This window comes from Pongo pygmaeus, chromosome 4 (assembly GCF_028885625.2).
Source record: "Pongo pygmaeus isolate AG05252 chromosome 4, NHGRI_mPonPyg2-v2.0_pri, whole genome shotgun sequence".
NCBI classification, from domain to species: domain Eukaryota; kingdom Metazoa; phylum Chordata; class Mammalia; order Primates; family Hominidae; genus Pongo; species Pongo pygmaeus.
In genome coordinates, this window is record NC_072377.2 from 60244914 (window position 1) to 60258267 (window position 13354).

General features: G+C 38.1%; 1 protein-coding gene across 1 annotated transcript; it reads right to left on the bottom strand.

The window, feature by feature from the left end:
• Positions 1 to 4644: 4644 nt before the first annotated feature.
• On the bottom strand, positions 4645 to 12735 carry ESM1 (endothelial cell specific molecule 1). Its single transcript, XM_054487936.2, has 3 exons — positions 11973 to 12735; positions 8760 to 8909; positions 4645 to 6204 (listed from the first exon to the last, which is right to left on the bottom strand). The coding sequence occupies exons 1-3, from the start codon at positions 12568 to 12570 to the stop codon at positions 6101 to 6103; spliced, it is 852 nt and encodes a 283-aa protein (XP_054343911.2). The 5' UTR covers positions 12571 to 12735; the 3' UTR covers positions 4645 to 6100.
• Positions 12736 to 13354: the final 619 nt, after the last annotated feature.

Consider the following 13354-nt stretch of genomic DNA (forward strand, 5'->3'; position numbering starts at 1 on the left):
TCAAACCTGTTTGTGCCGTTATCACTGTTATATAACTTAATTAAATATTACATACATCAGTAAGCTAGCAATGCAAGAGAATTGTTATTTCCATGAATATTAAGGTGAACGTTTTAGGGAAATCTGATAAAAGCATTACTTTAAAAAAACAGCTGCTCTCAAATTAGGGAGAGGGGAGTCATGAAAATCTAGGAGTCCACACTCTGATTGTGGTGTAGTCAAGAAAGATGATGTGCACTCCTTCTGGCAGCCACACTACCTGACCAATGACCAGAATCCAGTATATGGTCTCTCTCTGCTTTGGAATTAACACATTGTACATCATCAATCATGATATATGTACCTCATCATTTTCAATATCTAAATTGTATTCAATTATTAGCTATACTGTCTTTTTTTTAACCAATGCTCTACCAATGACCTTCTCAGATTATTTGCCAATAGCAATTTTTCAATACTATAAAAATGTTGTAACTTTTATTGTATATACATTTATGCACACTTTAACAAAGTATTTCCTTAGAATAAAATCATGGAAGTGGAATTTCTACACAAAAGAATGTACACTTTTTGGGCTGAGTGTAGTGGCTCATGCCTGTAATCCCAGCCCTTTGAAAAACCGAGACGGGCAGATCACTGGAGGTCAGGAGTTCAAGACCAGCCTGACCAACATGGCAAAACCCCATCTCTACAAAAACACAAAAATTAGCCAGACATGGTGGCACGTTCCTGTATTCCCAGCTACTTGGGAGGCTGAGGCACGAGAATCGCTTGAACCCAGGAGACGGAGGTTGCAGTGAGCCAAGATCGTGCCACTGCACTCCAGCCTGGGTGATGGAGTGTGACTCTGTCTCAAAAAAAAAAAAAAAATAGAATGTATACTTTTTAAAGCCTACATATATATGTATATTTTAAGGTATAGAATACATAAACTAAAAATTTTTAATATTTTCATTTTTAAAAATTAAATGGCTAAATGTGGGACAATGTTAATTAGTAGAGTTTTCACCACCATGCACAAGAATTTATCACTGAATTTATTTGGATCTAGATGTTTCATCTGTAAAATAAAAGGTTTAGACTAGACTTCCTTGGGGCCTCCTTCTGGAGTCCAATAAGACATTGCCATGCATGCCTATATTCTCTCAGGGGCTGGGAAGTGTATAAATGCATCTATTTTGTGAGTGTTATGTCTCAAAAGTCGATATAAGTGGAATTTTATAAACCAATTCAAGTAAGCAAATCAAACTATATCATCACTTACAGAAAGTCTCTATCTTCATTTCTGACTGATGGTCCTGACCTTAGAATGGTGTCTCTCTAACCATGGGGGTGGGGCTTTGGGGTGAACAGAAAGAAACTCCCTTTGTAACTCCATTTTCTCTCTAATTGCAAACTAAACCTTTGTCCTTCCCAGACAACCTTCTGAAAAAGTGCTCACCTCCCATGCAGCATTCACACCCTTGTCTGGCTTTCACCCAATCTCCCCATGGACACTGCTCCACTGTGGTCACAAGGGACTACCTAAGGGCTCTGGTTCTGCCTTTTCTCTCCATGACACATGACACCATTCACTTTTCTTGAATGTCTTTTTTTCTACGAGACTATATTACTTCATTACTTCCCAAGTCTCTGGTTCTTCTACTTCCATCCCTCTTTTGTGTTCTTCCTCTATTTGTCCCCACAAAGTTCCCACAGTTTAGCTTAAAGTTTCTCTGACTTCTCAGCAGCTTAAACAGTTAAGAATCTTCAAACAGGCCAGACATAGTGGTTCATGCCTGCAATCCCAGTGATTTGGGAGATCGAGGCAAGAGGATCATTTGAAGCCAAGCATTCAAGACTAGCCTGGGCAACATAATAAGACCCCGTCTCTACAAAAAAAATTTTTTTTAATCAGCTAGATGTGGTGGTGTGTGCCTGTAGTCCGAGCTACTCAGGAGGCTGATGGCGAAGGATCACTTGAACTCAGGAGTTTGAAGTTAGCATGAGCTATTATTGTGCCACTGCACTCCAGCCTGGGCAACAGGGCAAGACCCTGCCTCCTCCTCTAAAATAAGAGTTTTCAAAAAAGTTAAGTATACCAGCTAGTTATGATATATTGCAATGCATTCTTTCATAAGGCCAACAATGATTAGTTTTGATCACCCCTTGGTTTATCTCCTTTCTAGACAAATCTAGATTTTCTCATATCTCAAAACATAAATCCCTAGATTAGCAGCATCTGCACCACCTGCACTTGTTAAAATGGGAAATCTTCGACCCCACCTCAAACCTACTGAATCAGCAATATGTATTTCAGCAGGGCTTTCAGGTGATTCTGATGCATGCTAAAGTTTGAGAACCACTACCCTATGTCAGGCACCCTTTTAATGCTAGCTCTCAGTTTAATGAGTAGGATAACTGATGGGAAATCAGAAATAATCACTTCTCCCTCTAAATTTCTGTATGGTGTTGAATGACATCTATAGATTCGTTAATCCTAGGGAGACCAGGATGAAAGAGGGAATAAAATGCAGGATGCAAAGGCAGTCCTCCCAAACTGCCTTTCACAGGAAATGACAACCTGGTCTGACTATGAGAATTACCTTACCCTTTTTGCTACCACTGGTGATATCCCCAATGGCTAAGGGAGAAGCACTTCCTGTCTTTGTTGCTTTGAACAGCCCTATTTGTCAGATTCACTAACTGTGTAGGCCCCCAACATTTTCAATCGCCTCACAACCCAACAGGAAGGATAAGTAGCTGGGCAGACGGGGATCTGACAGGTGAAAGAGAAGGAAAGGCTGTCTTCTTGAGCAGCTGCTGCTGTGGTGAAGACACAGGGCCTGTTACATGCTTTATTTATTAATTCCTTCACCCATCCATCCTTTTATTCATTCACTCACCCATCCATCCCTTTATTAGTTCATTCATCCATCCTTCCACCAACCATCCCTTCAGTCATCCATTCATCCAATAGCCATCCATCCCTCTTCCCGTCCATCTTTCCTACCTTCATCTATCTACCTATCCACCCATTCATTCATCCAATCATCCATTCATTCCAGAAATATTTATTATGCCTCAGCTTAGTTTCTCTCCAATATCAAATGAGATTGGACCCATTGATCTATGGAATTTTCTTGTTTCCCAAATGTTTTCTGGAATGGTCCATTGAAGTGTGGGAAGAAAATTTCAAAACTTCTATTTATATCTCTTATCTCTTCATTTTAAAAATGTCTAGTTTGAGTGTATGTTTTATAATGAACACAATATATTAATATGATAGTGTGTATATAGTTTGAAATTACATGCTCAAAAAAATTTTGCACTAGCAAAGTATGCAGTCAGGGGTGTACAGATCCAAGATTTTAGAGACCACTGCTATGAAGATTAGTTGTAAGACTACAGAGCAATTTGGGATAGACAGGTACTAGCTTTTGGGGTGAAAACCATGAAGAGCCCCCAGTACCAAAAAGCTAGGCAGCTAGAAAACATGCCTGCCACTCAGAGCAAATGGGCCCACTTTCATCTGATTTTATGGCCCGTGGTTGCACAGGTGGTTACTGCAGAGCCAGAAACAGAGGCCAGTCCTGCTCCAGTCTAGCTCTTTTTCCACACTTCCTCAAAGAAGCATTTGGACTGTGGCCCAGGCTTCAAACCAAGAGGGCAGATCTTTAAATAACCTCACTCCCTGCCAGAGTAGCCTCAAACTATTGCCCATAGATGAAAGTAGAGATTTTCAGTTAATAAAAATGTAAATATCTGACATTCATGTAACTTTGTATCTCATTCACACCAAATTTCTACCATCTTACAAAATATATTAATTCAAGCAAACAGGATTTTTTCTTATATAGACTTTTTTTAAGCATTTTTATCAATTCACCTAAAATGTTTCCATAATTTGCCCACAAGGCTGAATGAACATAGACTGTTCTTGAATACGATACTCAAGCTTCAAAGTTGTAAAATACTCTCTTCTTTCATAGGTCCTGAAAGGTTTGTCTTTGGCTATGTTTTCTAAAAAGCAACCACCTTCAAAAATATTTAAAAATATATGAAAATAAAATGCTAGTATTAATTATGAATGAGAAACCTAAACTGATAAAAGTAAAAATTGTTCCACATTTTTAGAGCTGTAATCTTCAGTAAAACAGCTAACAACTGATTGAGATTTAATTATAAGGGGTTTCCTCACAGAACATGGAAGAGTGCAAAGGAGCACTCAGTAGCTGTTTAACGGCAAAGTTTCTACCATTGAAAATGTCAAAATCCAGGAAGAGAACACAAAGAAGAAAAAATGCTCTAAGTCTAGGACCTCAAGAGCCATCCAGGTAGCAAAATAGAAATGGTTATTTCAAGCCTTAGCTCTGCATCTAACTAATGATGCCAACAGAAGTGTTTACCTTTTGTTGTTGTTTTGCAGAATGAGTTAATATATTGGGACCTACTTTTAGGAAGCTCTAAAAAATGAGTAGACCAAAAATGTGAGGCAGAGAGGCAAATATCCTGACCCCCTGTTTTGATAGAAGAGGCTTATCCAGAGCAGAAAATTCTGTTGAAGAGCTTGTCCTTTAACATGCATGAGAGTTCTTATTTATTGAATGAACTGTTAAAATAACATTTAGCAATTTAACAAAATCACAAATCAACACAGAGAAGCTGTATCTTGTTCTTTTTTATTGAACAATAATAAATTTGTCCTTTTAAAACAAAACCTAACAGCTTATGCAGCTTTACATTCAAAGGCCTTCCCACACACATTCACAACTCCGTTGGCCAACTTCAAGAATAAAATACAGGTAAATACTGAAATAATTCTTAAATAAGTTCTTCACTTCAAATAAAATACTTCTGAGATATTTCCTAACAACATCTAGTACAACAGTCCTGTTTGTGCTAAGATTCTTTCAAATATACTCCTAATTCCACTTACCAACCAAGTTTAAAAGAAAAAAATATGAAAATAAACTATATTTTAAAGTTGACATGTTTTCTGCTGAAAATTGACTCTTCTTTTCCAAACCTCCTAAAAACTGATTTTCTACTTTAAATTGAAAATTCACCTAAGTCACAGCACTTATGTTTAAATAAGGACCCTCTGTTGCTCATTTTTTGACATTTTTGAAATCCAGAGTGACTCTATTTTTCTTATGCTTATTAAGGTTATTATTACTCTAATTACTGATAATAAATTTATCATGCCTCAGATGTTTGAAAACCTTATAGAGTCATAGCTTTATTCTAACCATTTTAAACAAATAATACTAGACTTCTTTCCTCAAGAGGATGATAAATATGGGTAGGGAGGATGACTTGCACTAACACATTTATTTATAAAAATATATAAATATTTACCTTCATACACACACAAACCACCAGTGGGTAAAATACTTCTTAGATTTATCTCTGAGGTGGCATACGTTAAAGCCATTTATGGAAGTGTATGTGTTTCCTCTGCCCCAGAACCGTCCTTCAGATACAGGTAACCTGGGAAATACATCAGCAGCCTTTTGAAATTGCCCTCAGTTCAAAGTTGTTTGTTACTCAAATTTCCGTAAGCTTGAAACATCTTACTTCCTTCAGGGGTTTTCTGGTTATTCTATTTTGACTTTTCCCAAAGCCAAAAAAAAAAATGCACAATTAAATTCTAGAGAAGCTACCTACCAAGGAAGGGCTAAATATTATATTTCCCAACCCCCTCCCCATCTTCTCCTGCTCTTAACTCTTCATTCCATATCCCAACATTAATGTACATCAAAGTCAAAGAACTAATGGGCTCACTGTGGTCTTCAGCTTTGCCCAGCTCCCTCTTTGGTTGACCTGTCTCCATGTAAGATTACCTAAACTGCATTTTTAGTTCTTCAGTGTTACTATACACACACAATTAACAAATCTATATGCATTCAAATATTTAACAAATACATACAAGTGTTCAGTCATATGGATGTCATGGATTGTAAGTAGCCTACTTTTTGTTGTCTGGATCCACCATGCATCACATTTGGTCTTCGAAAATTACATGTCCTTATGCTATAATCGAGAAAGTTCCTAAAATTTTGGCTGTGTGTTGAACAATCACGAAAATAGAGCCTTCTCTCAGAAATCGCAGCCGGGATCAGCGTGGATTTAACCATTTCCTCATTACGGGAGACCCAGCAGCATTCTCTTTCACGACTTCTTCTCTCACAACATTGCCATCTCCAGATGCCATGTCATGCTCTGAAAGTAGATGCAATACAAATCATGTCCAAACATCTATAGCTCAAAGACAACATAGTTTTGCTTTATTTTTGTTTTACATGGAATTTACAATGAAATCTTTAATCAATTTAAGATTCCATGCTAACTGTATTCACTGCTCTATATCAGTGAGCACCTCTATATACAATAGCACCCCTTGAATTACTTATCTTTGTATACCTATCATCACCTGACATTATCTTCTACATGCATTTGTCTTTTTTTCCTGTGTATTATTTCACTCCACCACTAGAATTCCAGCTTCACAAAGGTAGGGACTTTATTTTGCTCATTGCTATATCTCCACCACTTAGGACAGTGCTTGCCACATAGTAGGCACTTAATAAATACTTATGGAATAGGCAAATGTTGTACAAACAGGTCTCAAGTTAGATTCTTACACTAACTGGTATGAAAGACAGATTAACTTTTGCTGCATCCAGAAGGCAAAAGGCAGACCAATGGGTAGAACGTTCATAAAGACACTTCTCACTCTACATATGAGAAAAGTTTGTAACATTTGAAATTTGCTAAAATGAAATTTTCTGCTTCAAGGAGTAGTGAGGTGTGCTTGCTTTGGCAGTGCACATTCTGATATGGAATGCTTTAAGAAGATTAGCGTGGCCCAGCAGACGAATGTGTGTAAGTCCATGAAACATTCCAGATCTTACTCCCCCAAGACCCTCCTACACAAAAACTTACTTGTGAATTCCCAACTTGGGAAGCTCACTGCCAAAAAAAAGAACAAGTGGAACACTGGGGACAGGAAGCACATTTGACAAGAGTGCTGTAGCCAGCAGGTGGAAAGGTGGAGAAGACAAGCTCGTGCTCTGGGGGTCCTAGTGCTGGTGAAGCTTGCAGCCATTTAGCCTGTTCTCAAAGGCTGGGCCCAAACAGGTTTGTGCAGAGGTGATGTGAAGCCTGTGTCAGGAGTGAAGCCCAAGCCTTCTCCTGTAAACTCCAGCGCATGAACCTGGAAGTCTCATGTAGTCTCAAAGACACATGTAGACTACAAAGGCCCCTAGGCAGCCTCTCCAAGAGGTCTTTAGGGTATCCTGCTCTCCATCCTGAACCTGACTAAGGTTTACCAAGATCACACTAAAAATCATCTTTTGCTGGTTGCATCTTTAGCTAATGAAAGGAAATACCCTAGGTCAGAAAAGAAAGAAACTGGCTGCTTTTTTCAAATATTTCTGATAAGAATCTCAATGCCTAACTTTGATGTGGAAATATTTTTGTGTAACCTATAATATAAGTATTGTTATGGGCATCACCATACTTAAAACTAATAATTCACTTAAAAGCATAATATTTCCGCTTCATTCTAATGTGTTTAGTTGACCCATATGTAAGAAGGAGGTAAAATTAGAAAACAAGAACTTTTGCCAAATAGTTTATATTTTATTAACTTGAAATGCAAAAGACCAAAAACAAAAACTAAATAAAATGGACTTGAATTGTTATTTATAGTTGTGGTGGGAAAAAAGCATATAGTTTGTTGATACTAGCCATCTCTGTGACTACATGTTGGGCTTATAATTTATTTATTTATTATAATTTTAAATATAGTTTTTAATTGATAAATAATAATTGTATATATTTAGGGTACAATATGATACTTTGATATATATCTCCACTGTGGAATGATGAAATCAAACTAAGTAGCATATCCATCACCTCACATACTTATTTTTTGTGATGGGAACATTTAAAATTTATTATTTTACCAATTTTGAAATATATAATAATTATTAATTACAGTCGCCATTCTGCGCAATGGAGGCCTAAGCTTTAGTGATGCATGTTGCTTTAAATGAGCTACTTTCAGTTTAATGGAACTCTCCTGTACTGGCCATCTATTCAACAAAATAAACAAATATGTACATAGCACCATTTCATAGGTTGTGTATTCCTCACATTCTAACACCTGCATAAGAAATACACACGGACTAACAAACAGCACGTATTACTACAGTTTCATTCATTTCCAAAATTTCAATCACAGATACTATTTCTTATCCTCTCCAAAATCCATAAAAACACACACTTGGAATTATTCCATTTAAATGCTTTCATTTGGTTAAAAAAAAGAAACGTTCTATATTTTCTATCTTGACTCTTAAAGCTTATCCAATAAATTCCTCACAGTACTTTTTCCATGTGAAGTTGGGAGATAAATAGTTTTGTCTAGTACATATATAAAACAGATCACTGAATAATTTAAAGAACTTTGTATATCTCAGTTGGTTATTTTTTATTACAGATTTTTGGTAATCAATCATATTTATCCTTCTATAAATCATATTTAAACCAGGTAAACTTTATGAGAAATTGTGTGTAAACCTCAAAATTGTTGATGGGCTCTTTTTAGAAAACAGCAACCAAACTCAGCTACCACCCACCGTTCCCCTGAGTAAAGCAAAGGAAATAAAATCATTCCAATCCACATCTTATTCTACTCACAGATATTTTCTAAGTTATTCACACTGAAATAAGACTGTTCTTCCAATGCTTATACCAGAATCAGTGCTTACCTGTGAGAGAGACAAATCTGTTGGAAGACTTGGTTACTGAATATTGGAAGAAGGGGAATTTCAGGCATTTTCCCGTCCCCCTGTCACAGATGCCCGACTGGCAGTTGCAGGTCTCTCTGCAATCCATCCCGAAGGTGCCGTAGGGACAGTCTGGGGACAAAGGAAAGGTTGGAGAGGAGGCTGCTTGTTGTAAATACGTCTCCATCCTAACAGCCCTGGGTGCATAGCCTTGCGATTTGAACCAACCTCATGAATCTTGACTGTAAAATAAAATCCAATTCTCCAAACCCAGGATTTGAAAGTTGAAACTTTGAGTCATAAATATGAAATCACACATTAAGAACAGATAATGGATGCCTCGGGCTTAGTGTCGTGATGTAAAGTTAAGTTGAAGACAGCTACACACAGCCAGTCTCCTTGGACCAGTCTTCATTCTGGTGATGTTCTGCTTAGATACCAATAAATTCTCACAAATGACCTCTGTAACAGCTCAGCAAAGGTGGGAAATTGAACAGACATATATGCATCAGCTCTTCAAAGAGTTTTTAAAATGTGATGCTATCTTTGAATCTCCTGTATTCACAGATAATTTACTATTTTAAGTGTATAGGAAAGGGCTTCAAACTAACCAGGGAGAGAGCTATCATCCTAGCTCACCATGAAGCAATCAATCTTCCATCTGCTCCAACACTTACCAAGTTCCTTATTTGTCGAAACGGCATGTCATACAACTTGCCTGACTCCCTCAGTAGTTAAGAGGGCTCCCTAGTAAAATCCTCTGCAAGGCTAACATGCAAGATGCTAAATGAGCAAGAAAGCTCAGGGCTTATACACCCTGAGGGTCTGTACACCTACCAAGAATTAGAAGCTTTTAGAGCTCCAGTGCTTACACTTATGCCAAAACATCCTACATTGAAATAAAGAGGACAAAGTCATTTATTTGAAATGCATAAAATTATTTAAAATGCTGTTTTTAGGATAAACAGCATCTCAGTAGACTAACCAACCTTTAAAGGCCAGCAGAATAGATACAGCATATTCTCTTGTTGTGAAAATACCTTGTAAATGTACAATCACAGGTGGGTAAAGAACAAATTGTGAGCCATCTGAGTCTCTAGCAGTCTAATACTCCACTGACTGACCAAGTAGATCATCAATGAGATATCTTTTTTTAAAGAGATCTATGAGTGCTCTTTTCAATATGGTTCAGATCACAGAGGAACCTGGTTTTGAACACTGTTCTTTTTGCTGGGAAGAAGAGATCTTAAAAAGGGATCCTGAAAAGGCCTCTTCCAGAAAAGCACACGGGATTAGGATTTGACTGTGCCTGCAGTGATATTGAAAACTAAAACTTTAGCCAAATTCCCAGAGATACTTCTAGTGTATCCCCTGATGTACTGAACAGTGCTGGGCAGATAGTAAGTGTTCATTAAATATGTGTTGGCTGCTGATTGTTAATCTGGGCAAGATGTTCACAGACATCTGAATATTTAGAAAACATTTGGATACGCAGCTGAAGTTTACAGTTTTCATGTGGATGTTCTTTTAAAAAGCTGAAGAAGGGAGATGATTGCAAAATGTATTATCTCTATATTGAGTTGCTAAGGCTCACAAAGTCTCCTATTTCCAGAGAGAAAAATGCTTAAAACTAGATTCATCAGCAACCTGAAGAAAGCCAAAAAGAGCAATCTTAAATATCTTTTTAGTATCTTGATCATTCAATAGAATACTACAGTGCTAAAGACTCCAGATGCCACACAGCTTGTTTCTTTGCCCATATGTAATGTACACTTACAATCACATGTACAAAGGCATATTATGCCAAGAGAAAAAGCAATCCACTGCATATACATGCTATATCATAAGTATGATTGTGTTAACCACTTCCTCCCTAATTTCCTTATGTGAAGTACTGTTTTCTTGGTCAATAAGCCCCATAATTTACAAAATATACAGATCCTATTCAGTTGAAAGAAACATGCATATGTGTTCACCAAACAAAATATTTTCTCAATATTCTATTTCTTATTGTATATAAACAAAAATAAACTAAGCAAAAAATAAAACTCTCCTAATACTTTAAGAATTTGTTTTTTTAATTTTGTATGTCTTGCAAATTAAAAGATGATTAATTTATACATTATATGTCTAAGAAGTAGGAGAATTAATGAGATTAGCACAATACTGGATAAACATCATTCATAAAAAATGTATTAAATACATAAAACAAATATTATTTAGAAATTTCTCAGTCCTTTTTATAATTTTGAAAGCTTCCTTGTATTATACAACTGATGGATGGGGTTATAGCATGTGTTGCTTCTTAATAATAGCTCTTCATAATAAGATCATGAGATATCTATACGTCGAGTATTTTTAAATCATCATTCTTTTTATTCTAAACATTTTTAAAATGTTAAATGTTTTAAACTAGTTGCTATGTTTAAAAATAAATTCTACAAATACTTAACTATATTATTTAGCTAAAATTTCAACCTGACGAAGTTTTTCTTTAAATGTGCAAGTGGTCAACCTCATTCTTTACAGACTTCCAGTTTATATTTTTCTCTGTTATTTTTCCTGTCTTAACACCATCTGCTATTTTTCCAGATGACCAAAACCTTTATAAAGTCAGATGAGGTTTGTTTTATGCTTCAGGGGTCCCTCTTTGAAGAATGAGTTATTTTGTTAGATGACTTAAGCTCACTCTATTCCATAAAGTGCATTTGTGTTTATCAGAAATATTTGATCTTGAGAGTGGCCCTCCATCCTCTGGACACTTTCAAGATCAAAGAATCACTAAATCAGGGGGCTAGAAACCATTCCAAGAGGTTATCTAGTGCAGACCTTTGTAATCGCTGCCTCGCAGAGGAGAGAGCACCTAAGCCATCCTTAACAGATTACCTGTCAAGTTTCTAAAGTTTTCCAGAAAAGGAGCCAACACAATCTTCCATTGTAACTTTCTTTTTGCGATCTCCTAAGGCAACGAGTAAAATGCCACACTTCTTTCTGTGCCTTCCTGCACACTGGTTTCAGTTGCTACTTGCAGCTATCCTTCTGTCTCTACATATGACAATACCTGTGTGGTGACTTGTCAAGAATCCACCTGCCTTTTCCCTCTTACTCTTGAGGAGCAAAGCCACCTCACCTCCCAAGCTGGCTAAAAGCTCTCAGCATGCCCCGGGAGGGGAGAGGTAAGGGGTCACTCTTTACCTTTGCAGATACCAAACTCTTCACCAAAAGGATCCTCCCCATTAGAAGGCTGACACCTCAGCCCCGGGCCACACTTCATGCCATCCATGCCTGAGACTGTGCGGTAGCAAGTTTCTCCCCGCCCTGCAGCGCACACCCGGCAGCAGCCACAGTCGTCGAGCACTGTCCTCTTGCAGCGCGGGCTGCTTTTGCACTCACTGCTGTCACACTGTTGAGGGCAATCCACCGCATAATTGTTGCTCCAGGCGGCCACCAGGTGTGCAGGCACGAGGAGCGTGGTCAGCAGCAAGACGCTCTTCATGTTTCCCAGCTGCCTCCGGCTCGGCTCCCCAGTCGTGGTCTTTGCTGGTGGGAAGCAGCCGTCCAAACTGGTAGCTGAGCCTCTGCCTACACGTTTATGAGTTTTATACACTGGGTTGCCCGCATGCTTTCCCGTCATCAATTTCCTCAACCCAGCAGCAGCGCTGTCCTCCTGCCAGGCTCTCTTGTTTTGGTTTATGAAATCCAGGATGAAGGCTGGATTAACACACTGCTGCCATCCAGGAATTGAAAAGCCCAAGCTGATGTCATCTGTTATGTTTAGATGGTTGTTTTGCATGAGGACTGAAAAACTCACTCACATCCGTCTCAAGGGCTCAAGGACGTCTGTGAAGGAGGGATAAAGAAGGTCGCACACCCTCCTTCAGGACGGGAATTGTTCTGACCCTGGCATATCACTTGAGGTGTAGCTTTGTCTCAGAGCCTCTGTAGTCAGGAGGAAAATGATATCAACATGAATCATCAGGACCGAAGAAGCTCCTTCAAAAAAAATAATAAACATTTGGTATTTCCCCTCAACAAATAGCTATGAGATCATTTGAAAGAAGAAAGGGTTATATTGTGTCTTTTCAATACTTAGAAGAAAGAAAATATTTTGATAGGGATATTTTTTAAGACCCTCTCTTCCTTCCTCTCACCCCGCTCCTCAAATGTTATTTCTAAAGCAATTCATGTCACATATATCTAAATCTATTGTGGATATAGCTGTGCTTCCAGTACAATGTGGAACTGCCTCTGAGAATTTCTTTTAAAATCAATACAAAAAGCAACAAGAGAGGTAAGATCCTTTCGGCACTGCTTCTGGGTTACTCAATTCTGGAAAAACTTATCAGTTGGACTTCTGATCCAAAACTTCCTCAGGGGAAGGCTCCTCCATCACTAAGTCTGCTTGTCCAATGATGGAGTCCACCCAGAGCCCTTCCCCTCACCTCCTGGCATCTATCAGAGCCCTCACTAAAATCTGCCAAGCACGGCAGCCAGCCCAAGGCAACAAGTGGCTCAGCAGGAAAATCAGAACACAGCCCCCAAGGGACAAGTCACAGGGAAGGGAAACATTACCCCTC

What these genes read in the sequence shown, in the direction of transcription:
- ESM1 (XM_054487936.2), bottom strand. Translation starts at nt 12,570, where the DNA reads ATGCAAAACAACCATCTAAACATAACAGATGACATCAGCTTGGGCTTT. An exon ending in AGAGTTTGGTATCTGCAAAG is followed by an intron (nt 8,910 to 11,972) that starts GTAAAGAGTGAC and finishes CTTTGTCCCCAG; the next exon opens with ACTGTCCCTACGGCACCTTC. An exon ending in CAGATTTGTCTCTCTCACAG is followed by an intron (nt 6,205 to 8,759) that starts GTAAGCACTGAT and finishes ATCTACTTTCAG; the next exon opens with AGCATGACATGGCATCTGGA.